Here is a 27,906-nt window from a genome sequence, read left to right as displayed (position 1 = left end):
TAAATATCCAAATGCTGATAAGCAGGGCAAGCTTAACTTGGTGATGTCTGTCAACACAAACCACATATTACCATGATTTTTCAGGCTTTTAAGCTGAAGCTTTCCAACCAGGTATTATCTAAAATGGACAATATGAGCAAACATATTGAAAATTCAGTTTTCCCTTCTCTATTCCCATCCTCTTTTTTTTTTTCCATTCATCGGATACAAAAGTTCCTAGAGAAAATGAAAGGTTGACTGAGGTGCAGATGAAAATGGAAACCCCAGACACTGCAGCTCAGAAAAACTAGCGTTTGAAAAACAGCAAATTGGGTTCTTCAGCAGCCCCAGCCTCCTGTATGAGCCCAACTCACCATTACTCCACATTACAGTGCCCACATACACAACCTTCACCACACCATCCCGTGGCTACTGTGACTTATACTTTCATCTGCAGCCTGTTACACGACCAAGATATTGCAATGTCTATGCTATAATCCTTTAGATTTCCACTGGAAGGAAATACTGAGCAGAGAAAACTGCGAAGACAACTGCATAATTTCCAAATTCTCTAGATTTGGCTTCTGGTTCTTATAAACTCACACAGGGATATCTGCAATGACAACCTTCCCCTAGTGAACCTGGCCTCATCCCTGGAGCCTAGAGCTTCTCAGAAGTCTAAATGGTAGCAAAATAAGTCTAATCATTTTCACTTACTTAAATATGAAAGTGAATCAGTTGTGATGGTGATCATTACCTCTGGCATTATAGCTGCCACCTCAGTAGCTCCGCACCCCAAGAGTTGTGGCAGCATCCAAGAAAGGTGCTGGAATTCCTTCTAGCAGAGCACACTCTCTCCACTAGAAGCTTTTTTTTTATTATTTTAGGAGAAAATACCATATATTAGGCCAGTTTTGAAGACCCTACCAGAGTGTGATAACTGGGAGACACGAGCAGAACATTCGGTCTGGTTTCAAACACAAGGAAAGTGCTGACCTTCTCAGGTCTATCGAGGAGCTTTGATTTCAGAAACACACAGAAATTTAAGGTACGAGAAAGTAAAGCACCAATCGAATCTAGGTGCCTCCTAAAGTATCCAGCATTTGAGAAAGTGGTTACATTCTTCATAAATAGTGCTTAAGGCTTAAGCACCTTAAACAAAAAGAAGGCACCCATTTTCTCAGAAAATTACTTCTGAGTCTGAATAGCAAGAATGACAGTAATTCCTGCCATGAGTGTCATCTGGTTTGAGTACAGATTCTTCTGGGTGAGTGCTGTCTCTCGGGTTTGTGTAGCTCTTTGCCAGGGAGCACAGGTCTCCACCCGAGCTTCCCAAACTGTGTTCTTGCAAGAGCAGCGGTAGATCGACAAAGTCTGTGAAACCTGATTTTGTATTTTGAAACCTTTCGCATTGAACCTCTTTAGTGTAAGGATGTGGCTTCTCCATTTGTTTAAATAAAATAGACGTTAAATAAATGCATTCTCTGGTTTCCTGAAGCTGAGGAAAAATTTTTACTCACCATTTTGGCACCCATAAAATATAACCACCATGTAGCATGTGCCCTGCTTAGCAGGGATGAGTATTTGCTTAGAGTTGTAGCAGCCTGGAGGTACCCGGTCACAGCCAGCCAGTTGTATGTCGCCTAACGTGGCTGTAACAGACTTGTTTCTTCTACCTGTCGGCCTCATTAGGGTGATATCTTAACACTCTAATTCCATTTGTTCCTTATTCTTTGATCCTTCTTTAGATTATGTACTGAGTTGCAGACAGACAGAAAAAGGTTATTTTACCACTGCATGGTAAAGAATTTTTTCAGGAGCTTCTTTAATTTCTCCTCACAATGTACACTACAAAATTGAGAGGCACATTTTTGAAAGTTTGAGGGAAAGAACTAGGAAGAAAATTGAGAAAATCTAGCTTAACAACTCTTTCAATTTTGAAAATTGCAATTTGACAGCAATCCTGTGGGCTGGGAAATAAACGTTCATGCCTTTGCCTCTATAGTCACTTGATTGATGTCAAATTGCTTAAGATGAAATAAAGAGTGAGATGCAGTCATAGTTTTCCAGCTTCTTTCTATAGAATTGAGGTCACAGTATTTGGGATCAAAAAGTTATTTATGACATTTATTTTCTACTGCTGATTGCACTTTAGCCTCTCAAAATCTTGGTTTTATCATAAGGATGTGCCTTTATATTTAGAACTTTGCTGCACCATGGCTTCTCAGACAGAGGAGGTACGCTTTTGATACAGGATCCCACCATTTTCAAGACTTGATCCTTCAATCTCTATGGATTTTGATGCTGACCCTACAAAACCCTTTAAATGAACATTTAAAGTAGTCTCACTGACTTAAAGAGCATAAGGGCAATATACTTACATACAGGAACATATCTCACCCTATAGATAAACCTTCATACATGGTCTTCTCTTACCAGTATGGCACTGCTGTGACGGGACGAGCAGGAAAAGCGTTCCCAACTGGCTGCAAAACTCTCTCTTCTGAAAGGCAGGAACAAGAGGGACTTCACACAAGGTACCAAACATTTTTGGTACCAAACATTGCCCTCGCTGCTGCTGCTCCCTCCCCAGCTCGGACGGCCCCAGCCACCCCCACCGTACGTTAAGGCTTTCCCCAGCACAACCAGATTTTGGTTGTATTTTGTCTGCTCCTGCAAGGTGGGTGTGCACAGTATGTATGTCTTGCATGTATGGCTAGGTGTAATATTCACTGCAACGGTGTGAGAGAGTTTTAATCACAGTGGATCGGGCTGCGGTATGGTATTTTCAGCCTGTACCTTTCATAGGGTTTTGCCGAGGAAATGGTCATCATTAACACTGTTATCACTGGTGTGGAAAGGGTAAAGGGATGCTCTCAAAGTCCACCAGCATACCAGATACACCCAAACTCAGGTTTTGCTCGCTGCCAGGCATCAAAACCTTTAAGCCCCGTCTCAGGCCGGCCCTATTTCACGGCACAAATAAGAAAAATAAACTAGAGGAATACCATGACCACTACCCCTCACCCTTTGTACAAGTTTCTTTCGCAAACAAGTGCCATTTTACAATACTTCAGAGAACTGGAAATTGGGGAGCCTCGGCAGCTTCCTAAATTAGACTAAAAACCTTGCTTTTAGATAGCTAAAGGTAAGTGAGACGAATCTGACCCTAGATTTCCAATAAGAGTTAGACACCTAAAAGTTTTTTGTTTTTAATGGCCATTCAACCCCTGATGCAGAGACTGTCATTAAACAATTTTATTCTCAGATCCTATTCCATTCATAATTTTTACAGCATTTTTAATTAAAAAGAAAAAAAAAAAACAGACAAGGAACACTTTATCAGTAACAGGAAGAAAATGGCTCTGACAAAAAGAAAATAGGAAATTCAGAGTAATCAAAATTACTGTTGATTCTTTTTTTACTGAAGTTCAATGTTGCATTACTGTTTAATTTATGTATCCTACAGCTTTTCATTCATTGCCATACCCTAAATGTTATTCAAATGTAAGAAATTTAAGAAAGAACAGCCCTCCAGAATTGAAAACAAAAGCCCCACAGCATTTAATATTATGATAACATGCTTAAAAGTAAATGCAATTAGTCACCAATGGGGCGGGTGGGAGTGTTACTAAAATTTTATGAAGAAAATTACCTGATATGAAAAGCAACTAACAAGGTCATTCTGTACTAGATATTATCCAGAAAAAAAAAAATTAAACCTATGTTGCTGCTTCAATACTGCCTAATACTAGGAATTGGCAGAAAAACATCTATTCTATGAATAATAGCTCAACAGTCCCAAAGGACATCAATACATGAATAAGAAAAAAAAAAAAATCTCAAGCCTTTCCAAAATGGTGCTAATGCTCCACTGAAACTTAATTTTATAATTTACTGGCAGTCAAGATGGCAGGAAATAAAGTAATTTGCTATATATTCTGCACAACAAACCCCCTGCTTTTCCTGGGAAGGGTAATTATCCCTAAAAAAAAAAAAAAAAAAAAGAGAGGAAAAAATACGACATCTCATATTAAGCTAAAGTCTCATCAAGAAGAGAAAGAGTGCCTCATTACATGTAATTACCAGGGAATTAGAAACATCATTTAACTAAATGAGCGAATAATGCTCAGGATATTGAAGAAACTTGCCTGCACTTCTGCAGAGCACTCTAAGTCCCATTACAAAAATTGCACCTCTTTAATGGAATAATTTTAGGCCTTGTCTGCCTTGCTTTAAAAATAAAGAGCCTCAGAGAGGCAGAAAGAGGCTGAAACTACCATAAACAACTGTTGAAAAGAGCTGCAGAGTAGGAGTAGTCTCTACTGGATACCATGATTTAAAATGACTCATAATCTAACATAATCATGAAAATTAAACCTAAGGACTTGGGTGGGAGGATGGGAGAGAGGGAGGGAAACGAATTACCCTTTTTAATTGTACTTACTCAAGACTACAATGTATTTATAATTATACATTATAGATAACGGGTGAAAGATTCTAGGTTAAAGGTAAATCTTACAGAGAGGGATGAAAGGCTGTGGCATTAGGAGCTGGCTTAAAAACAAGGAGAGATGCATACCCGCCGATTGATACTGACTGTCCTGCAATGCAATTTTTTTTTAATAGTGAAGAGTTACTAGGGGAATTAATAAGGGCCACGGTAATGGAGTGTGCACAAACTTCACAGACTGCAACTGCTATTTTAGGAATATCGTTTCTGTCTGTAAAGGTGATTCTGGTGCTGTTAGCAACAAATACGGTCTGGAAAACATTATTTGCCACCATTTTGACACAGAGGTTGAGCTGGTGCCAAAAGAAAGGAGGTTCTCCTCACTGATTTTAGCCAACGGAATTGTCTCCAAGCCATATAGCGAGTCACCAAAATGAAGAGATCTCCTTTGAGGCCGGAAGGTTTTGGTCAGGGCTCGAATCCTCGCCCTGCCTCACTCCATGTGGAATTAAAAAACTCTGGTGACGTTACCACAGGGTCACTCTGAAATTTCTTCAAGCTGATGCAGAGGAAAAGCCCCGTATTTTTAATATAACATCCTCAGAGAAATGGAAAACGCACAGCAGTGAAACAAGAACTAAGGGGATACAAATAATGCATCATCTGCACTGTGCACGCTTCCTCTGTCAACATTTTCATCCTTCATTTCCTTCCCTCCACAAAAACCTCACTGTAGAAATTCTAGGCAAATCAGGGCAGCTGGTTCTTTCCTGTAAACAGTCCCACAGCAGATCAACATATTAACAGAATAAGTACTGAAATAAGAGGAAGAAAAAGGAGCTATAGCCCCCAAAGTGCTGAGTCTGGACATCTCATCTGGATGTACCAGGATATCAGAAAATTGATCGGTTTTGTTGCTCTCAAGACAAGACATAAAAATTTCAGGCGGCTCACATGGGCTTGGTTTACGATCATAAAATAACAATTAATAATAATAATAATAATAAAGATTATTTTTAGTTTTATTTTGGGGGAAGTTGAAGATGATTGAGAAGACAGTCCAGAAAGCAGTACGTGAAAACATCAGGGTTTTATTCAGTGCTTCAATATCTTGGCCACTTACAAGTCGTATCTGAATTATTTCTGGTTGTGGGAACAGAGGCTTCATGAAACATTAAATGTTTAAACAACAACAAATTAGCAATGACATGGGGAGGGAGAGTAAACAGCACTGGAAACAGGTGAAGTGCAGTTTCCCTGCCTGTGGGAGGCACGGGGAGGCCATTCAAGCACATCCCAAAATCGCCTGAAATTTTGGTTGCTGCTCAAACGTCACCCACCCAGAGCAAAGCAGTGGTGAATGACGTCCTCGAGCACTTGGTGGGTGTTGAAAACCTAGAGCTGTGCTCGCCTGTTGGAATAAGAAGGGCAGGTGGTGGCATTTGAGACCCGTACCATCAAAGGGCAGCCTGCAGCACGTGAACCCCTGACTCCATCAAAGGCTGCGCATCTCCAGCTCCTGTTTGCAGAAAAGCCAGATTTCTGTCCCGTATCACTTGCGAACAACTGCCAAAAGAGGTTTCACCCAATGCTGTATTGATCCAGATATTTTATATAACGGGTACTTCAGCAAAAGACATTGTCCTCACAAAGTAATTGAAGAAGGGAACTGGAGGGTCTTAACCTTAATTGATTTTTTTTTATTCTGGTTTCCTAAGGAAATGAGACTCGTGCAACGAAATTGCCTGTGTCTGCCTGCCCCTTTCTCCTCTCATCCCCCTAATAACTTTGGGGCTGGTCGGACAACTACAGCCAAGTTGGATGGAGGAAGGAGGTCTCGGAGCTATCAGATTCCTGCCTCGCTCAGGAGAGCAGACAGCCAAGCAGGGGAACGGGTTTCATAGTGTTCCCCCTAAGGAAGGTCTGGGAAATCTAGCTGGGCAAAAGCTTCCTCCTGACTGTGGAGAAGGTTAAATCTCAACTTGATTTCTCAGGTGTCTAAGAAGGCTTTGAGCAACCTGGGCTGGTGGGAGGTGTCCCTACCCATGGCAGGGGGGTAAAACGAGATGGTCTTCAAGGTCCCTTCCAACCCAAACCACCCTATGATTTTATGATTCTATGGAAAATCACCAAAAAAAAAAAAATGACTGTAGAAAATCAGACTTCTCTCTGTGACTCGCTGAATTACTTGTTTGCTGTTTAGACAAATTCTGTTTTTGTACGGGCAATCTTGACATCACTACAAGAAGGAAGAAGAGAAACAAGAGGAGATCAGGAAAGAAATATGACTGAGATCCATTTTTGCACCCTCCCTATTGATTTCCATCTCTGTCAAAAAATATAATTCCGAAAATTTCCGTCTCCACCCCATCCTCAAAAATCTCACTTGTAACCCCATTATCTGCCTAATTAAATTCTGGATGTATAAAACTGTTAGACCCATCTTTTGGGAGACTGTACGCTTTAATCACAATTACATGCTGCATATTTCATGATATATATCTTTTGCGTATAATTAGGAATAAAAAATGTAATCCCAAAAAGATGTTTAATAATTTAAATACTGAGGGTTTGATTAAAAGCATTCGAGGATTGCAGATGACAGGAAAAGAGCAGCAACTTCATTATAGCCAAGGGAAAAATTCAAGGACTTTAAGCTCTGCTTTTATTTTTCAAACCAAGCACCACAATCTTAAAAACAAATATTTCAAGCAGGAAAGTACAGATGCATTTCCCCAGGTATATTCCTGTCATTTAATCCGTGGAATAGGACCCAGGATTTTGCACAAAAGGCCAGATGTTTCTGCTGAAAAGTTTACCTACTTCTCACCATGTTTCCCTTCAAACTCTCCTTAGCAGAAATTCACGTACTCCGACAGAAGCAGGCACTTATCTCACTGCTCGGGCAATGCCTCCAGCACTTCTGTAGTGGCCTGCAAACACACAGGACTGTGTGTGAAGAATCAGACAATCCCAACACACAAAAAAAAGTATGGATGGAAGAGAAAAAGCTAAAGTCATGTTCTCAAAACACACAAATTACAAGAGATATTTATCCTATCTCAGTACTACTTGTTACCAGTGGATGTCTTCAAGTGATGCAGAGGATGATAGGGATTATCACAAGTAAAAAATAGTGACTTGGTGTATTAAAGGAATTGTCAAAGAACAGGACTGGGAACAGGGAAGCCTCTCCCACTGACAAATACCCCCGGCGCTCATTCCCAAGGAAAACCCGCCTGCAGTCCCCAACAACCCTGCAGCGACCCGCAGCATCCCACGAGGCACAAAGCAGCAGCTGCAGCCACTGGCTCCAAAGCAGGACGGGAAACGTCTACGTGGGGCAAGAAATCTGATTTGCCAACAGCAGACATCAGAGAGGGACGGTGTGCGACATGGTAAAAAATAAAGGTAAATAGTCTTCATGTCTCCACTATTTTGTCTGCTGAACAGGCTACGACTGTGCAACATTCTTGAGCTTTACAAAGCCAATTACAAATTTCCTACTTAACGCATCTTAATAACCTTTGGTTTGCAGGGCCTGAATTATACTTTTTTTTTTCTGCCTATGTAGAAAAATGATGGCATATTTTTTATTATTTTCAAAAGTACCTCCTCTAAAAATGCTTGCACTTCCTACCTTCATCCAGTCTGTTGCAGCCATCATTCACTATTCACTAAAGTAGATCTTTGTATTCCATTGGCCTCTTTCTATGCCACTTAGCACTGTTATATATCAATACATTAGTGCTAATATATTTTTGTATAAGAAAAAATTGCATTTGAGAAGATTCATCTAAGGATCTTAAGCCTCCTTTAACAATTTGGTCTCATTTACCTTTACACGGAAGCACTGTTTGTTCGATTGACCAAAAATTACATCACAGAAATAAAAAAAGATTAGCTAAAACAACTCCCCACGGTAAGTCTACATCACAGGCAAAAGAAATTAAACCAATTATGTGAGCTCGGATTCAAGAAATCTCTGTTCAGCTCCTGCCTTTGCTCTGTGACAGGGAAATTCACTTCCTTGCTCTCTGCCTTTGTTGACATCTGTGGAATGAGAATACTTCTTCTCTCCCCACCTTTGACTGTCTTATCTATTTAGAGAGCAAATTCTCCAGCCAGGATCATTTCTTACGATGCATCCATCCAGTGCCAAGAACAAGGCGATTGCGGTCTTTGCTGCATTGCTGTCACTGCAAAACTGCAGCGCTTTGCAGACACACAAGCGGGGAAATGCAACCCTTGCTGAGTTTAACTGAATTATTAGGAACACTTTGGCATAAGCGAATAAATTATAGCTTTGCTTTACCTGATGCTCATTACCTTTATATCAGAGGAAATAGAGTGGTTTCTGTAAGCAAGGGATTGATTAAAACAGATGACTGCTTGCTAGGCTGTAACACACAGCTGCTCTGAGTTGCCTCGTGACAGCTGATGGTGACCCTGGCTGCAAGCTTAAACTACGATTATTGTGAGACTGACGCAAATTTGGGGTAAATAAGGTATTTGTATAGCCAGTAAGAATCTTGTGCTCTGCTTTATTAAGTAATTATTCAGTAGGAATTCAGGAACACTTATGAAATGAACACGTATCCCTATGGTAAGAAGCGGTCCTGTGTTGCCCACCAGCACCACCCTGCAGAGCCCTCCCCCAGCAGAGCCCCCAGCACCCGCCGGGCCCTGAGGCTGATGCGAGTTTTGCTTGTTAACGGTGTTTTGGGCCACGAAGGAAACTAAAAGCCTGTTTAATAATTAAAACGTTGTAAGTAAAACGTAGGAACAAAGAATACTAGTCTGCAGTACGAGACCGATGCCAGGTGAATGAGTGATCAGAAAGAAATTCAGCGCTGCAGCCGCCAGAGCCAGCTCCTCTCTCGTGCCCCAGGATAAGACCAGCTGTAGCTACACCATTCCTGGCAGAGGCTTTTCTTGAAAAATTCCACAAATGGAGATTCTGCAGCTTCCCCCGGCCATTTATTCCCAGGCTTAACCATCCTCACACTTAGAAAGTTTTTCCTAATGCCTAGACTAATCTCCGCTGCAATTTAAGCTCATTATGCCTCGTCCCGGTCCCAGTGGACAGGGAGAACAGTTTATTCCCTTCCACTTTGCAGGTAATCACAGGAGACTCTGAAGACCTATTACATCGCCCGTGTTGCTATCATGCCTTAGCGCATTCGTGCCTTTTTATCTATAGGAAAATGTATGATACAGTCAAAAAGCGCCACACGCATAGCCTTAGAGCATAAGGCATTTCGCGGGACATCTCTTTAGCATATTAGCTAGGAGTAACTGGGAGAGTCCAGTATTTGACTTTATATTTCTAAATTCTACATAACTGAATGTATTATAAAGCATCGCTTAAATATTATTTTGAACAAAGAAGCCTGTCGCATTTCAGAGCAAAAGCCACCTTGCGGGAGGACTACAAGTCATATCAGTTGCATATTGACTAAAAAATTACTGGCGTTGTGGTTGTGATTATACTAAACAACATAAAAGCAGCTAATGGTGTAATCACCAGAGCAGATGTCTGCTAGTCAAAAGAAGTAGGTTCTGCTCCAGACCGCTAATACCAGTCACGGCTGGTGGACATGTCATTCAGGCCAGCGTTTGCAAAAGCAGCCGTCAGTAGATGCCCCAAAACTGGCTCTTTCTATCTTCACAGATGCACCAAGTGAATTACTGCCGAACACAGTGACCGCACGACTCCAGCTGAAGAAAACCCTCCGTTTTCTCAAGGCAGCAAAAACTGCTGGATGCTTGCGGAGGCAGGAGGCAGTTGAGCAGGACGGAGCTCGCGATACCCACACGGCTCCGCAAAGGTCATTCGCAACGGCATCGCTCGCGTCTTTGTGTTGAGATAGCTGAGCTCAGAGCAGGGACTGGTTTTGCTTGGGGAAACACACATCTAAAGGACTCATCTTTTTATATATATTTATTATAATCGCAGCGGCAGCACAGAACAGCGCGTTGGAGATGTGGCAGAGCTACAGACCTGTGTGGAGTAACTATACACCGATTATCTTGAAGTACTGGCCCACAGAAAAAGTACACTTACCAGCACGCTTTTGTAACGCTCAGGGCACAGAAGCCACTTGGCTTCTAATACCGGTGTTATGAGGCTCTCGTGAGAGACAAGCCGTGATATTTTTTTCTGCAAGCAGTCAACGGTGATTGATGACTCCATCAGAATGATGGCTGTGACTCCATGTTTTCTGTATGGCCCTCTACACGGCGAAAAGCAATGACTTAAGGAGCTTTTTTAGATCTCAATTCCTCTGATCAAGAGTCGGTACACCCTCTCTGTTCAGCTGCTTGTCGCACAGCTCACAAAAGATTTGTGCCAGGATTTTTCTGCCTTATGAACCTTTGCCTTGACCCGTGTTTCTAGAAGACAGCTTAAAAAAAGGAAGATTAATCTCACCAAAAAAAACCTGTCTTCTAACAGCACATATACCTAGTTGGGCCAGGGACAACTGTATCCCTCACCAACTCCTGTTTCTCTCCTTCTCATATGCCAGGTTGCCTCACTGCTATCTACAGGCTCTAACTACATAAAACACCAACACACCACAACGAATTCTCCTACCATTTTTAAGCCAAAATATAGTTAAATCCAATCTCTCTCCTCCTACATACTTAAGACTACCTTTGTCCACGGCAGAAGCGTGCAGATCTTAGTGTGTCATTAACAAAAGGGTTTTTTTGTTTGTTTTTCCCTGATACTTACCAATGAAAAATTGCACAGGTGGTATCATTTCCTCATGTTATGTTACAGGTGTACTGTATTAGCCAAATCATTTGGACTTCCCCCCATTCTTCTGTTTTCCCCTACTTTCTTTAGCTGTTACTTCACTTGTTTCCTATGCTTAACGAACACTTCTGCGCCCTCTCCAGTTCACATGTTCCCTTCTTCACATAAAAACCACCTTTTCGTTATCCCAGCCTACTTCTGCCATCTCACTTTACTTATTTGGACCCATCCTCAATTCAGGTCTCTCTTTTTTCCACAAGCAAGTTCACTGTTGTGCTTCTAAGCATCAACAAAATTCCCTTTTCTGTAACTCAGTCCTGTATTCTGCAATATAATTCTGCAATCTTCTTGGTTGAGAAGAGGTGGGGAAGCAGCAGATACTGTGCATGTTTGCTCTGCAAATACGTATTTATACTTACATACATACATATATTGTGCTCTGGAACCCTGCAACATTTGACAATTCAGACAGACACAGAACAAAGCTGCTGCCTCAACCTACAGTGATCTCACAAAGTAGGGATTTTGCTTACCATTTCTTTTCTACTTGTTCTCACAGCAGCCTTTGGTTCCCATGTTTAGGTCCCAGACCCAAAGCATCATCCCATTCCGCCCAAAAGTCAATAAATAAAAATTAAAACTCACCGAGATACTATCACTCCCCAAGCCGACATCAGGTGTTTAACCTTTGCCCAGCATCCTGTAGTTATTAACCCTCAATGCCAAAAAGCCAATGAGAATTGGAAGAAATAAGGATGCTGCACATCTAGCAGAGCAAAGACTGGGCGCTACTGCAGTGAGGGCATTTTAATTGAGGAAAAAGATCTTTATGTTCTTAAACCTATCACAAGCAGTTGATACTATCAAGGAATTCATCTCTAGCTCATGACAAACTATAAAGAATTCCACATATAACTCATTTACTATCTCTACCAGGTAACAGCTCAAGCTTGTTAGCTTTCTGCAGAGCCCAGCTTCCTCTCCCTCACCACCTTCTTTGGAATGATCTGTTACTCCTTCTGTTGACAAGTTTGTTTTCTTGCAGGTAATAAAGTACTCCCACTGGCTATACAGGCATTGATATCTCAGAACAGACAAAACTGGAAATGTAGCATGAATCTAATGACCGTTCTCTACTCATTCTTCTACTCTGTGGGTATTCCAAAATACCCACACCTTAATCATCTTTGATAAGCCTCGTGTAGGAGTCACATTTTGATCTGCCTATGATCTTGCTATTTTGATTACAGATTAGACTTCTTAGTGTGTGGCAAATGAGACACTGAGGGAAACAGCACGCTTGCATGGTTTTTAGATCCATTCTTACCCGCTTCTTTTCTACCTTTCCACTTGTGATGCTCCATAAATGCTGAGCACCAGGTCAGACAGGCAGACTTGGAGCAGACCTCTCCACTGTAGGCTGAAACTCTACATTTGTTTCCCTCTACTCACAATTTTTTCCCCAAGCATCATTAATTTTAGGCTTTTATGTAGTATGTGAAGAGAAAAAAAAAAAAAAACACACAACCAGAAGTACCATGTGTTTCAGTTCTTTCCTCCAGAAATAGGTAACGCTTCTCCAGTACCCATCAAGCCATTGAGATAACCTACTACTTACTCCTAACACAAATTCAGGCTTTCGTGGCCCTGTAGAAACATTGCCTGGAGAGCCAACATCCCCAGGGAAGGAAGGTAATCCCAGTTTGTCTCACTAGAAGAACGTGAAAGGTTAAGAAATTTACCATAAGAAATATCTAGAACTTAAGAATTCTGGTAGGTTAAAGGTTTGGCTTTAATACATACTTCATAAAAAGATTACACAATGTATTTTCAAAAACTTCAGTATATTTATTGAGCAATAATAAGACAACTGCAAGTTTTCATAATTAATGGTACTACAAGATGCATTGAGTTGTATAAAGGTATACACAAAGTTACCTACAGTTCTGAACTGATTTAGCTACAAGACAGCACATAAAGAAAACAATTATAAGCAGGAAAGTTACAATGGATTAGGACACAGTACAACATACAAGCAAATATTTCTTTGTCAAAAACAACTTCAGCACATAGACTGTTCTTCCCACTTCTATTCTTTTAGCTCAGTCTTGTTAGGATCAGGTGGGCAACTCTTTTGTAGAGAAGAGATCACCAGAAGTCTAAGTAGACCTGAAATAAGGAAAAATGCATTTCAGCAAGCAATTTTTAGAGTAATCATAAGGAGGAAAAACATTCAACATTTTAAAATGCAGAAATACATGTAAAATGCAGAGATACGTAGATTGTACTAAATTATTAGGTATTGTATCGGTCATCAAAAGCCTGACCTTGCCAAGTTTTCTTTATATCATATGGCACCATCTTGATACATTTAACAATTCACTGTGCAAAAACATTAAATGATTCAACTTAATATGCAAAAAAAATCACTATGAAACAACTAAAACTACCAGCCTTCTGTGTTAAGTAACTTATTTTTAGAATAAAACAGAGATGACACACTACTGCAACATTTAAATATATGCATCATTCTTAGTGCCCTAAGGTTGGCACAAGCAACTTATAAATGTCAGAAAAGCATATAAACCTTGTTAATGTTTTCAGAAATTCATTTAAAGATAGAAACAGGTCCAAAAAGATGCCTGTCTAAATGCATTGCAATTACGTTACAATTATTTTCCAAATACACAGATATGTTCTGTCTTTTCTCAGCTCATTACTGACTCAAACAATTTGCCCTTCTGGGATCAATTGTTTGCTAATAAATAATTGTTTACAGTCACAAAATGATATTAAGGAGTATTCTTATTAGTTTTCCTTCTACAGCCTAATAAGATTCAAAACTAGCTGATTCCCAAGAGTCTAACCTTAACCTTGCTGTGTTTAACAGCCCAGGAAATGATGAACCATCTGTTTCAGAAAATAATGGAGGGCCAAGAGGAAATATTGTTTAATTGTAGATTAACCTCCTCATACGGCAGAATGAAGCATCTACAGAATTAGCAACCATAACTAGCAATGAACAAAAATAACTGAAAGCAGCTCTTACTATTACAAGGCCAACAGCAGCAAGTATTCTTGTATCACCTCTTTTTTGCTGAAACCCTCCCGAATGTATGTAACAAATACAAACTGATCTTTAAAATGACTCTGAAATATCACCTTTGGATTTATTTTAAATGAGGAAGCCATAGAAATAAATACTGGAACAGCAATGTATTCATTTTTCCATGAGTATCAAAATCATTTTAAAACAAACATCTCCAAGGTAGAGATGGCGTATTTATTCCTTTGTAACTTTCACCTCACATCTCTATAGCGAGAAAATGGCTGCTCCGAAGCAATATGCAAGTCACTGGGGGAGGGGGGGAAAAAGATTCTTGGTTTTAAATTAAAGAACTTTGATCACTTATGCACGTCTACTGATGTAGCTACTTATGATGATAACAGAGACAACCAGATAAAGCGTAAGATGGTTTGGGTACTAAAACAAAACAAAAAACCGGTAACAAACCGCAGGGATTTGAAAATAAAAACACCTATCCTGCACTAGCATAATGAAAAGCAGTGTAATTCTGCGCCATGGTGGCATTTTTTTTTCTATGTAGCGTTCATCCCAAAACAAGCTTAACAGAAACCTTTTACCTCCATCAATCAGCTTGCCCCATTTTGACAGCAACAATGATAGAAAAGTGTGTTATCAGAGGGCTGCAGCCAACTCCAGTACACAGGAATCGAGAAAGCTATTCCTTGATTTTACACAGCCTTCCCAGCACAGTAGCTAGATTCACTTCTGACTGAGGCAGCTGGGTGCATACTCAGCACCTAAAGATTTCATTAATTCTAAGTTCCAAATATCCAAACACAGTAACATTTACTCAAATAAATTATTCTTGAATTCTTCACTTAATTCTTGAAGCAATGAGCTAGCAATAACTCCACAGCTTCATATAATAGCACCTATTCAGAAAGGATAAGAGTTTGACATTCTTCTCCTACTAAACAACTAGGCACAATTTTATCCATCAGACGTCTATCAACCTACGGATATTGAAAGCTTGGGCGAACAAGATAAAATCAAAACCAACCCTACTGTCAAGCTGCACTATCTACTGGCATCAATAATGCTATTCATGAATTTAGGAAAATTAATAAATCTTGGGATGAATGCTCAGAAAGGCTCAAATACAGGTGAAGCATACTCACTTAGGTTTTGTTTCTGCATCTGTCACTTGGCGAATATAGATACCATCTTCAGGATGTTCAATGTCATCCATTTCATACATATATGAAGAAGCTATTGCAAGGGTAGTTCCATCATTGCTGAAGGCAAGTGATGCTATGCTCGTGGGATACCGATGGAACTGACACAGACGCTTTTTATTAAATGGATCCCAAATATTTACAAATCCATCAGAACCTCCTGAAAAATAATGTTTTAAAAAACTGTAAATGATAATTGAGAGAACAGCAGTAGAGACATAGTGGAAAAAAGGAGAGTAATGATACACTAAAGAAAAAAAGAAAACTACACAGACTTACTCTGTCAAAACACAGGATTATACAGTCACATTATTTAGTAGAGAGCACAATGAGTATTTCCTGATGTCTGTTAAAGGAATCAACTCCCACTACATCAAACAATTTAAAAATTAAATGCTCAAAGCAAGAATACAATTCAAAGGCTTAATAAATAAGGCATATGAAGTAAAGGCCTGGTAAATCAGAACTATAGGAACTGAAGCAAGTGTTACAAAAAAACTGAGTATCTGCTCTACCTGTAGCAAACGTGTTGTGGACGTTATGGAAAGAAATAGCATTAACTGGATAAATCTGCTCGATGTTATTCTCCTTCAAACGATGACATTTGAATGCGTATTTCTTCTTCTGTATTTCTGGACTTGGATCCAAATACTCCACTGCAACACGACCTTCAATAGAACTCAAAACATAACCCTACCAAAAAAAAAATTGATATGCATTTTAGAATTTCTTAAGTGGAAAAAGACTGCCATACAACTTACCTTATAACCCTCTAAATTCAAGTAAATGACAAGTAAATAGTCTTAAATTGTGTATAACAAGATTTTTTTTGTTACCACAGATCCATGGCATCAGCAACAAAATCTGCTTCTGAGAAGTAACGCAGAAAGCTTTCCAAGAGATTTTCATTGCACCATATGTTTAAGCTGATGGCGAGGCTTTTAGTTACCCCTGCCGATCCAAATGCAAGTTGATATGGGGAAAAAACGTTAACAGTTAAAAACCTCCCAACATTTGTCCACCTATCCTCCAGGGCCTAAATATCTTAAATATTAGAGAAACTCAGACTATTTCCTTTCAAAATTGCATTAAATTCAGTTCAGAGAATTAAACTAAACGCTTCAAGTTGCAATAGTATTTTTGGTGACATTGATTATAAGGGTGTCCACACATCCAGTTCATTACAGCCCTGACTTAGATTTGCAACTTGAGATGCTTTTATTATAACTTCTGACTCAAGCCCGTAATAGGTCTTTTTTAGAAGGAGGATTATAATGCTATCTAGCTACAGCAAGGTTCTTCAAAATCCACAGCACAATATAATCTGGAAGATCAATTTGTTTTACTACAACTAGAACTGAAAATGGAAAGTGTTCATGCCAGTTCAAGAACAAGTAACTAGGTCTCCCAGTGTCTGTACCAGAACCACGTACATTGGAAAACTCTCTTCTAAATTAGTTCTTGCTTTTGCCAGAAAAAGCAAATCTTGCTTTACTTCAAAAAAAAAAAAAAAGAAAAAAGAAAAGCTAGAAATACCACAGATACTCCATGCTAACCTGCATGGAACAGCTCTACGATCTTCTAAACTGTACAATTTGCCCTAGATAATGGAACGTGGATTCTTAAGTGCATGCCGCAGTCAGACTTGAGAAAATTCAAAAAAAATCCACATTCACAGTTTTAATCCTGCCCCTGTTCACATCCTGTTGAAGGACCTAGGACTACAATGCATAAAGGCTGTTGAGCAACCACCAAGTCTGCCTTCATCTTTTCTACTGCAACTTTGTGGGGATTTTAGTTTTTTGTTTGTTTGTTTTTTAATTTGGAAGACTATGTATCAGCATCATAATGCATTAAATAAGCAACTTGAAAAGAGAGAGAAAAACTGAGAAAATATGAAAATAATGTGCTGGTAAGTCAGAGGCAAACATTCCAAAGCTATGCTATTCTTCCCAAAAGTTTACCTGGAGCAAGGAGTCTCAACACCATTTTCTTTCCTCAAAACTGGATTATGAAATTTGAAGACCAGGAATATTTTTAAAATGAGAGACCAAGGAAGCTTAAAAAAAAAAAAATGAGCCACCATTTTTCCTGAAGAACATTCCACAGAAATATAATTGTCGAGATGGTTCCCATACCTGTTTATTTGGAAATGCTCTGATACAGCGGGTCTGATACTTCAGACTTGATTCTCTTCGCTGCTGAACGTAGCCCATGTTCCGCAAATCCCACACCAGCACTCTCCGACCTGCAGTCCCCACAATTAGTCTGTCTCCAGACACAGAAAGCGTGTACACCTTTTCAGAAAAAAATTGACAATATTTAACACTTATTAATCTGGATATCCATCGTTCATTATACACAGCAAGATGTCAGCAACATGCTATACAGGAAACAAGTAACACGTGCAATAAAGTGCGTGGCTCCAAATTTCCCTTTTGCTTCAATTTGTAACACAAATTTGGAACAAACTGTACTAGTGTGCAGTTGGTTACTTACTAAAAAGCAAATGTAGCATTTCAAAATCTTACACCTTTAATTCTACACCTAGCACATACCTTAAAATCAAGCCCAATGCAGCATCATGCTACATAAGACTAATTTACAAAAACAACAGCAGCAAAAAAGATTTACAAATCTTTTTGTGAATATGCACTTGTAAAACTCTAAATTTCAAGCACATTCATTACATTACCAATCTGGAGACACTGATATCTAAACAATCTTCCACACAATGAGGTTTCTTCTTTTTGTTGGTATTACATTCTAAATGCTACATGTGTACAGAGGAATATATGTACAATTCAAAAGGGAAATCAGTATTGTTCAAGTTTTCCTAAAAAAATACATAAATACTAAACTCACTGGATAATTCAGAGCAAGAAGATGATACATACAAAGTAATGGGTGATAAGGAAGGTGCAGATTTTATCTTTGCTTGGTATGCACAGCTTGCATTATCCACTATCCAATCATGATTGTACAATTTAGTCCTACAAAACCATATTTTTGTGTTTTTCCTCTATCTAGAAATTTTGTCTCTTTTTAGAATGCTTCAAGCTGTATTTCATGTTAATAAAGAGAAATAAATTGCAAAGAATTCATTAAAAAATGGTTGTTTGCATACTTCAGTAAAGCTAAGTGAGATCGACTGAAGAAATATGCTTGATATCCGTTTTTTATAAAGAAACAGCAACCCACAGCTTTGAATTTTCGCTCTATCCCAAAAATTGGCTCAGAGGTTCTAATTCTAATTTCTCAAAGTTCCCATGAAAATATCCAGCCTATAAATCATTCCATTTCCAAGTCTTACTTGGGATGTTGTTAATCTAAGTTAAAAAAAACAACAGTCAAAAACTCTGTACTACCAAATGACCAATTGTTGATACACAAGCAAGACGGAATCCAGCTACTCCCTGCTGTCCTGCCACTGAGCTGCTTACAAGAGCACTCTATCAGGACAAGCTTTTGCAAAGTGATCTAATACAGCTGAATACATAGGCAACAGATACTGTATATATCTCTGAAGAAGAATGAAAAGCATGAAAGATCTGGTATCCTGCCAGAAGGATTCGATTTACCTTTGGCACGTACTCGTACAATTTAACTCAAGCACATAGTTTCACTTTCTGGTTCTCTGATAAAGTCCAACGAAGCTATTTGGTTCTGGTAAGACTACACCGAAATATTAGAAAAAACAACTTGTTTCTTGGTATACTATAAACATTTTGGGCAATTTATAATAAAAAAATACAAAGCTATTGACTATCTGACAGGTCCACATATACAAAAAAACTCCTTTTAACCAATCTACATTTGCTAGGCTTGCATTACTGCTCTAAACAAACTGCAATTATTGAATTTCCCTCTCAAGACTGATGTCTGAAGATAAGAAACGTCTTAAATGCTTATGTAAGAGTTGCCTAGAATTTCTGATGACCCCAATTGCCAAACCCCATTTATATATATAAAACGAAGACTTTAAGCTAACAGTAGTTAAATACTAACATTTTCAAATCTCCCTTGTTGTTGACGTAAAAATTTATCCAAAAATGTTATCATATAAACAAAATGTTTGTACACGTACAGAAACAAAGGCATAAGAACATTAAATATCTTAAATCTTCTTTACAAACTTGATGTCACACCTGTACAGCGAGTATTCTTTCTACACCACACAATCATCAATCAAATGAAGCCATTGTCATGCAGTTGAGTAGGTGTACACATTTATCAAAGGCGGTATTAAAAAAATGACATAATGAACCTCGCTGAGCCAATAAGCAGCTTGATTCACTGTGGCTGTCCGTTATACGATATTCTGTCGGCAATTCATCACAGTTCTTTACATGCTACATACAACTATAAATCAAAACTAGAAATAATGCAATTACTTTATTCTGAACAAAGGTCTTGCCAGAAGTAGATTCAGCTATGTTGTGACAAAAGTAATAGCTCTTTAGATGCAATAGGGAATGTAAGGATGGCTCCTATCACTTGACAGTACGTTGTGACAGAGCTCAATAAAATTTTAAAAAAGGTACAGGCAAAAAATATTCACGTGCAAAATTAACCAGCAAGCCACCCTGTGTTTTGGAAGCTAAGAGAAAAATCAAGAATTTTTTTCTACAATTATTTCAGTGACACTACTATAAGTAGTATAAAGATTAGCAAACCATATCAGCATTAAAAAAAGTTTAAGAAATTATATTTTACTTCTCTTCGTCTCTCCTTAGCACAGAGGATTTTATTATTAGACAAATGTCTGAATTTACTAGACATTATTGCAACGACAGGTAAATTACAAACAAGCAATTTCAATTCAACTTCTGAGTACTAGCCAGAAACCAAAATTTTATTTCAGGAAAAAAAAAAAACCTTCCTACTGTACCTCTACACACATTTCAAAGCAATTGGACCAGATGACTAAAAGTCTTAATGCTGAGTGCACATTAGAGTGTGCATTATAACACTCAAGCCAACAATTATCAAGGTAAGACAAGAATTATCAATGGCTGCCTCAATTTCAGATGCTGGTTTTGTTAGGATTTCTCTCCTCAATTTAAAACAAGTTCGTAAGATTTTTTTTCTATCCGTGGAGTGCTAAGAATTAAGTTTTGCTCCTACTGATGAAAGCATAAAGCCTTAACCTAAAATTGTAATATATTCTGGATATTAATATTTTAAATGCAAATTTTACATGCTAATTTACACATTTGAAAAGTTACTTCTAAATCTAGAAGTAATTTGAAAAGTTTAGAAGTAACTTTTCAAATTGAGCTCAGTTTAAGAGCACGCCTTGTATGGTCTCCTGTATGACAACCACTCCCTGGATATATTATTGAACACTTGACCTGGGATGCAGTATCCAATCCATACCTTTTCTGGCTGAGAGAAGGTTCCTGCATTACAAGGTGTTCTGGGATCCCACAGCTTAACTGTTTGATCCCAGCTTCCAGTCACCATGACATTCACTTCTGGGCAATACTCAACACATCGGATAGGTGCGTCATGGCCACCAACAAGGTTTTCTGTAAGAAAATACAACTTCAAGTAACTTCACTGGCTCCACAAGCAGTCAGAATAAAGACTTTTTTTTTTTTAAATGTACATATTACTGCAGTACAAAAGTGCTATTTTCTGGCATTACCATGGATGTAGTGAAATGCTAGGAGCTGCTTTAAAGATGGTTCAACCTTCAGAAGCACAAATTTTTGCAAACATCAAAAATGTTTAAATATAAACTTATGTCTTTTGAGATTGTGAAAAGATATTAAGAATTTTAGGCAGCCACACAAAGATCTTCAGAGGTAGACAGAATAGTTTAGTATCAAATATCACCACTTGTGATGCAAACACTAACACAGAAAGCAATTTAAACTTGTGTATATATTAATGTTATGACAAAATAAAGTGATTTAATATTTTTATTAATTTGTGGTAAATATAAACACCTCTAGTAAGTCACCTATACTAAAATTAACTTTTTTTTCTTGTTACTTTACTTTGCATGTTAAGTTGTGAAGCCTGGCTATTGGCTATTCTAGCAACTACATTTGTATCAGGCTGGTAAGTGCTTTTCTCTTTCATGCGTTTACACATAAAAAAAAGTTAGAGAAACTAGCTCCATATTTTTCAACAATGAGGCACCGTGCTTTGCTAGAGAAGAATGTAATATAAGGTCATGAAGTCTGACAAAGCAAAAGCTTTATGTTCTTTTTGCCATTTTGTCTAACTACGAGCCTTTAAAAAATAACACGCTCAGTTTTAGGACAGCTCAACTCATTGCCCCAATGTGAGACACACTGACCTACAACAGAGCAGGATATGATAACCAGAAATCCCATTCAAGATGTCCTGTAACAAGCACCTACCAAACTTTCTGGCAAAGCACCAAACCCTGCCATCCTGCTAGATGGCACTAGGAAGGAAATGCCACGAACCATCAGCAGGATGAGTAGATAACTGTTTCCTTCCTTTCCATTTTCATCTTAAAATTAGGTAAAAAAAAAAAAAACGCATGCAAAATACCTCAATTAATATTAATCACCAGAAATGTTTAGTTCCAGCCCTTCTGTTAAAGATGTTACAGCACAATCTTCAATTACACAGTAAGAAACGCTGCCTTGTTCAGTGCCCTTGACAGATTTACCATGGCAATCAGAAAGGGCTGTGTGACTCCTGAGCACAATGACAACTTAAACCAAGAGGATTATTAATAAATAACTAAACAGCTACTACTTAAAGCAAATATCTCTTAAAAAAAAAAAAACAGAAACATTTCAGTCTTGTAAGTATGTCAATCTGAAGCTCAGGTCAGTTGTTTCAAAGAGACCATTTACAAAATTCAATCTGCTCACCTTGGTCCGTGTTTAGATCGTGCATTTTCAGTTGCTGATCTAATCCTCCACTCCAGGCATGGGTAGGATCCTATTAAGGAAAAAAAAAATCACCTTATGATATGCATTAAGTTTCCTTGGCCGCTGTACATTTAATCGCCTAGGCACATTCAAAAAAGGAATTGTTTGCAAGAGTTTTGGGAAACTATAAACCATTTGAGAACCTGTGTGTTGACCCAGTGTGATTCTAGCTATGTGACAAAATGTTAAGTGGAAAAAGCACAGTTAAATTTTAAATTGATCCTTAAAACGTTTAGTAACACGTAAAGATGAAGTCATTGGAGGACATTCCAGAACACTGAGGAAAAAAAAAATGCTGTTCAAAACATTCCATTTCATGTTATTATACATAATAAGTAATAAGCGAAATCAATGCCACTGATTAACTAAAAAAACATTCTGAAACATGTTTCAAGTCCCACACATTAAAAATACAGAAGCCAAGTGTTTGGTAAATGGCTCATTTGGAACATTGCTGTGTTTCCAAAACAGCCCAGTATGAGAAGGTTAAAAAGATAAGAGTAATTGGCCGTGGGCATTCAGTGTGAATAACAATTTCTGGATACATATTACTCTTTGTAAGAAACATGCAAACAATTTACTACCTCATTGGAAAAACAGCATAAACCAGCTGAACTTACTTTTGTCTGCCACTTCTACGAGAAGTAAATTGTGTGCCTGCGTCCTTCGCAAGAAATGTATATATTTAGAACAAACATGTCTGTTAAAAGAATAATCAGCAGAAGCAAACTATTCTTTTAGACCTAGATTTCAGGTAGAAGTATGCCTTTAATTTCACAGACTAACAGTTTGCCACGTGCACCGTAAATTTATAAAATAAGATAAAATAACATGCACTTACATAAAAGGCACAGTCAAGGACAGCCCCTGAATGCTGGTATTTGAGCCGCATGGTGTTGGCAGGAACATCATAGAGACGGACAGTGGTGTCCCAGGACGAAACAAGCAGAAACTGGGATGTATTTGGACTGAACTTGACTGACGAAATGCCATCATCTGGAGTTTGATTTAGCTTGAACTCGTTCGATCCAGTCATCTGAAGACAGTAAAGCACAGATATATTTTAGTGGTAACAAGAAAGTAAGCCCAGAGAGTTAGTTAGTTTACGGCTGCATCTTGAAACTAATTTAAAGGAAACCTGGAAAGCTGTTAGTCTTTACACAAAGTGCAGAACACACAGATTGCTGACAAACCCTCTAAAATTGAGGATGCTTATCACTGTCCAAGACCTCAATACATTCCTCCCCACACAAAGAACTTTAAAGTTTAAATATCAAATGTACCATAGAATAATAATCATAAGCTTTTTGTACTGTTTACCTATAAGTTTAGATATATAATATCGCCATATATTCCCCCTCCCACTACACTGTTTAGGTGGTTATATATATTTTTTTAAAAGTATTTATAGATTATTCTGAGACTGGGGAAGTTACTTTAAAAAACAACATGCAGGCAGGAAGGAATCTGATTTGAAAACTCCAACAAAAAGCGTCCCTGATTCTGTGTGACTTTCCTGAACTTCCAAGAACCGCAGTTGGACAAAACGTCAAATAGTTTCTGGTTTTCTGTAACCTTCCAGTACTTCAGCTTCCTTAAGTGCTACAAAATACTTTCACTGAACAGCTTTAAGATTTTTTTTTCCTGTCTAAATTAGGTTAAAAAAAGTAATATGACAGAGGAAAGCTATGCTTTGTGAGATACCAAAATGTAGAGCAAGTATGTAAATGTGATGTAATAGGAGAAAGAGATCAACAATTTACTGACAGATCGATGACTCTGAAGGCAATCATCACACAGTTCATGCAGGACGAGTTAGTTGTATACCCACAAATACACACAAAAAAAAAAATCAGAAAGGAGAGCTGAGGCTACAAGCAGCACCTGTCAGCTGGTAAGGCAGTGCAGACCTTACAAGCGTTCTGGGTGAAGAAACTGTTCATTACGTGCACACCAACAAAGCCTCCAAACCTTTTAAAATGCTTTCTAAGGCCTTAACAGCACATTTGCTTTTCTCAAAAAGGGCGGAGAAGTGAATTAGCTCTGACTTTCTGTAACGCTATCGCTCCTGATTTTCTGTGTACAAATGCAGAGGTGAGATTAGACCACTGAGAATGAAAATTAAGAGAGACCGAGTAGATGAAATAAGATGAGGTTCAAATGTAGCGCACTATGATTGCCAGCAACAACCATCAAGCTGTACAATAACGTAAGCACTGTACATTCTTACACTGCAAAAAATTCCAGAGGGGAAACTTTGGTAAAGACATCCTTAAAAAAAAAAAAAAAAGAGACAGAAATCCACAGTACAACTACTCAAACGTGAGGTGTGAGTATAAGCACTCTTAAGAACAGGAAATAAAAACTACATTCTTAATCCCTTTTTACAGCTCTGCTGTGGAAGTACTTGGCCAAAAGACACACGTGCTGGAGAGTCCAGCACACATACTGACATATGAATGCTAGTAAAGGATTCATCAGCATCTTTGTTACTCTTTGAGCAATTAAATGTACATCACTGATAATTTCAGCTGGATTTGCAAAGACACAAAAGCTACAGGAATCAAGGACTGGGGGAACTTTTACGGACATGCTAATAGCCTCGTCTACTCAACAGAAAATTTAACAAATGAGTGTTTGAGGCACTTGGTACAACGGTTATAAACCGTCCAAAAAGAAAACAAAAAGCAGTGCTCGAGGGAGCGAAGGTAGTCACATGAGAGACCCTGGAGCTATTTTCAATCCAGAAAAAAAAAAAAAACAAGTTAACAAAATCAGAATGTAAAGACACCATACCTGTTACCTACCTTAAAAAATAAAAATCACACAAAAATCGCACGGTTTTCAGAAACGCATCTTACCCGGAGTCCGACTTCCACGGAGCAGTAAGCGCCGTCCCCCCCCCTCCCCCAGCCGAGCCCTGACCCCCGTCCCGAGCACGGCAGACGGTTCCTAACGCCGGCTTTACACGAACGGCGCGCGGAACCGGCGCTGATTTAAGCAGAGGGTTCAATCCGCCGCCCCCCTACCCCCAGAGCCCCTCCGGGCCGGGCGGCAGCTCCGCGCGGTGCCCTCCCCGGGCCTCCAGTACCGTTTTCATAGTGCCCGGCTCCTCTCGCCGCCGCCGCCGCGGCCGCTCCTTCGTGCAGCTGCGAGGCGCTGTCGCGGTGCCGGTGCCCAGGCGCTGCTCGGGAGCTGCGGGGAACGAGCGGGGTGAGGGGGGGGCGGCCGGCAGGGACGGGCCCTGCGCAGGCCGCGGCGCCCGCTCCGCCTCCGCAGCAACGCGACGGGACCCGGCGGCGGGCACCGAGGCCGCGGATGGGCCCCGAAGCCCGGAACCCACCCCCGAGGCCCCGGCCCCGGCCCCGGCCCCGGCCCCGGCCCCGGCCCCCCCTCCCCGGGCCCCGCGGCCCGCTCCCGCTCCCTCCCTCACCTCACCGCCCGCAACTGCCGCCGCCGCAATTCTGCGCACGCGCGCCGCCGCGGACCCCTCCCCATTGGCCTATTCGAAAGGCGGAAGCGCGCGCAGCGCGGCGCCCCGCTGCGGGGCATGCTGGGGAGTGTAGTCCGCGGGGCCGCGGCCCGCCCGGCCCGGCCCCATCTGCGGGAGAGGCGGCGGGGGGAGGGGGGGGCCGAAAGCAGGACCGCGGCCCCCCGGCCCCCCGGCCCGAGCCGATATTTGCGATATTTACGATATTTCTCACGATATTTATAATATTTCCTACCGTATTTATAATAGTTCTTACGCTATCTATAATATTTCCGACGATATTTACGAATTTTCTTACGATATTTACAAATTTCCTTAGGATTTTTATGATTTTTCTTACTATATTTACGGTATCTTAACGATATTCACGATATTTGTTACGATATTTACGGCTTTTCCCATATTTTCGATATTTTTTTTACGATATTTACGAGCTTTACAGACCAGGATTAGCAGTTCATAACACGGATCCCTGTAGGGAAAGAAGCGCCCCTCGTCCCTTCTCGCTTCCACCCCTTGGCAGCCCCCTCACCTTACTTCTTCCTCCAGCCCTTTTTTCATTTATTTCTCTATTTTTTTGTTCATTTCCTGTTTTTCTCCCCCACTCCCCCCCTGCCAACCCCCCGTGCCCGTTCCCCCCCCCCCCCAGCGCTTCGGAAACACGCGGTGGGGAGCTGGCAAATTTACAAACGAGGCTTAAAACGTTTTATTTCCTTTAAAAATATGTACAGATCTGAAATAACGCTTTTTTTTTTTTTTTTAGTTTTTAATAATTAATTTTCTTTTCAAGTGGCAGGACGGCGGAGGGAGGGGGGGGGGGGCGCGCAGGGGCCGTGAGGCCGGGTCAGGCCGCTTGCGCCCCGTCGGGGCCCCCCATTTCGTTCCTCTCTGAGCTCCCCCGGGGGAAACGGAGCTGGGAGGGGGGGGGGGGGGGTCGTGGAGCCCGCCAGCCCCGACCCCTTGTGCCTGGAGCCCCCCTGCCAGGAGCCCCCCGGCCTGGAGCCCCCTGTCCCCAAGCCCCCGACGGGGCGGGAGGCGCTCAGTACTCGATCTTGTTGTAGAGGTTGTAGAGCGGTAAGGCCGAGAGGTTGCTGCCGGGGTAGTAGAGGGGCGCAGGGAAGGCGAGGGAGCGTGGCACCGGCACCCTGAGGAGCGAATTGTCCCTGAACACCAGCGGCATCCCCACCAGAGTCTGAGCCGAGGCGTGCGCCATGTTGGCCGCCTCCAGCTCGGCCGAGAGCTGCCGCTTCCACTTGTTGCGGCGGTTCTGGAACCACGTCTTCACCTGGGTCTCGGTGAGCTGCAGGCTGGAGGCCAGGCAGGCCCGCTCCGAGCTGCTCAGGTAGCGCTTCATGTCGAAGGTGGACTCCAGCTGGTACACCTGGCTGCGGCTGAACACCGTGCGCGTCTTCTTCTTGGCGGCTCCGGCCTGCCGGTCCCCGCCGTCTCGCTGCCGGTCCCCACAGGAAGGCGAGGGGGGTCCCAGCGGCTTCTCCTTCTCCTCCTTAAAGTCCTGCTGCGAGGGCGAGAGGAAAGGCGGCCGCTCCGCGCTGCCCGCCGCCGCTCCGCTCCCCTTGCTGCTGCCTGCAACAGAGCCACAGCGCGGGGGTCGCACGGTGGACGGCACCGGTGCCTCCCCCCACCCCCGACGGCTGAGGGGCGAGAGGAGCCCCGGGCGAGCAGCCGCTGTCCCCGGTCCCGGGGGGGAAAAAATAAACGGTAGCAACGCCGGGGAAGCCGTCAGAGTCTGTCCTATAGATGTCCTGGCATCATAGGGATGGAGGGATGGAGGGGTGGAAGGAGGGATGGAGGGGTGGGAGGATGGATGGAGGGATGAAAGAAGGGATGAAAGAAGGTGTGGAGGGGTGGATGAAGGGACGGAGGGGTGGATGAAGGGACGGAGGGGTGAACAGAGGGGTGGATATGCCCGCCCCGCCGAAGGCAGCTGGGTGCCAGGCTAGGGCTGCCTCCCTTCCCGCCGCGAGCCGGCAGGTTTGACTTTACAGCCCTGCATTTCACAGGCCGTTTAGCCAGAAAT

The 27,906-nt window shown here is 41.0% G+C and overlaps 2 protein-coding genes and 1 long non-coding RNA gene across 9 annotated transcripts in view; all 3 read right to left on the bottom strand.

Moving 5' to 3' along the window:
• Nucleotides 1-4,289: 4,289 nt before the first annotated feature.
• On the bottom strand, nt 4,290-8,717 carry LOC308197151. Of its 3 annotated transcripts, none has more exons than XR_013952633.1 (4): nt 8,518-8,717; nt 7,672-7,784; nt 7,256-7,365; nt 4,290-6,671 (listed from the first exon to the last, which is right to left on the bottom strand). It is a non-coding gene; the product is annotated as an uncharacterized lncRNA (long non-coding RNA). The 3 variants fall into 3 exon arrangements; XR_013952634.1 differs by having other exon boundaries at nt 7,672-7,766; XR_013952635.1 differs by lacking the exon at nt 8,518-8,717 and adding an exon at nt 8,271-8,508 and having other exon boundaries at nt 7,672-7,766.
• Nucleotides 8,718-13,022: 4,305 nt separating this feature from the next.
• On the bottom strand, nt 13,023-25,877 carry BUB3 (BUB3 mitotic checkpoint protein; the record flags this gene model as incomplete). Of its 4 annotated transcripts, none has more annotated exons than XM_080597153.1 (9): nt 25,817-25,877; nt 25,470-25,573; nt 23,220-23,414; nt 22,319-22,388; nt 20,838-20,989; nt 17,597-17,755; nt 15,974-16,151; nt 15,402-15,618; nt 13,023-13,364 (listed from the first exon to the last, which is right to left on the bottom strand). In XM_080597153.1, the coding sequence occupies exons 2-9, from the start codon at nt 25,476-25,478 to the stop codon at nt 13,355-13,357; spliced, it is 990 nt and encodes a 329-aa protein (XP_080453279.1). In that variant the 5' UTR covers nt 25,479-25,573; nt 25,817-25,877. The 4 variants fall into 4 exon arrangements, with proteins under 4 accessions (XP_080453279.1, XP_080453278.1, XP_080453277.1 ...); XM_080597152.1 differs by having other exon boundaries at nt 25,812-25,863; XM_080597151.1 differs by lacking the exon at nt 25,817-25,877 and having other exon boundaries at nt 25,470-25,721.
• A 673-nt stretch (nt 25,878-26,550) lies between these two features.
• HMX2 (H6 family homeobox 2) overlaps nt 26,551-27,906 on the bottom strand; it is a 6,251-nt gene continuing 4,895 nt past the window's right edge. For both annotated transcript variants that reach the window (XM_080596729.1, XM_080596730.1), the window contains exon 3: nt 26,551-27,452. In XM_080596729.1, the coding sequence (XP_080452855.1) occupies nt 26,908-27,452 (545 nt within the window). In that variant the 3' untranslated portion in view covers nt 26,551-26,907. The remainder of the gene's footprint in view (nt 27,453-27,906) is intronic.

The sequence above is a fragment of the Anser brachyrhynchus genome (assembly GCF_964034855.1).
Source record: "Anser brachyrhynchus genome assembly, chromosome: 6".
NCBI classification, from domain to species: domain Eukaryota; kingdom Metazoa; phylum Chordata; class Aves; order Anseriformes; family Anatidae; genus Anser; species Anser brachyrhynchus.
The sequence above is the reverse complement of the archived record's forward strand: the minus strand, read 5'-3'. Positions and strand labels throughout refer to the sequence as shown.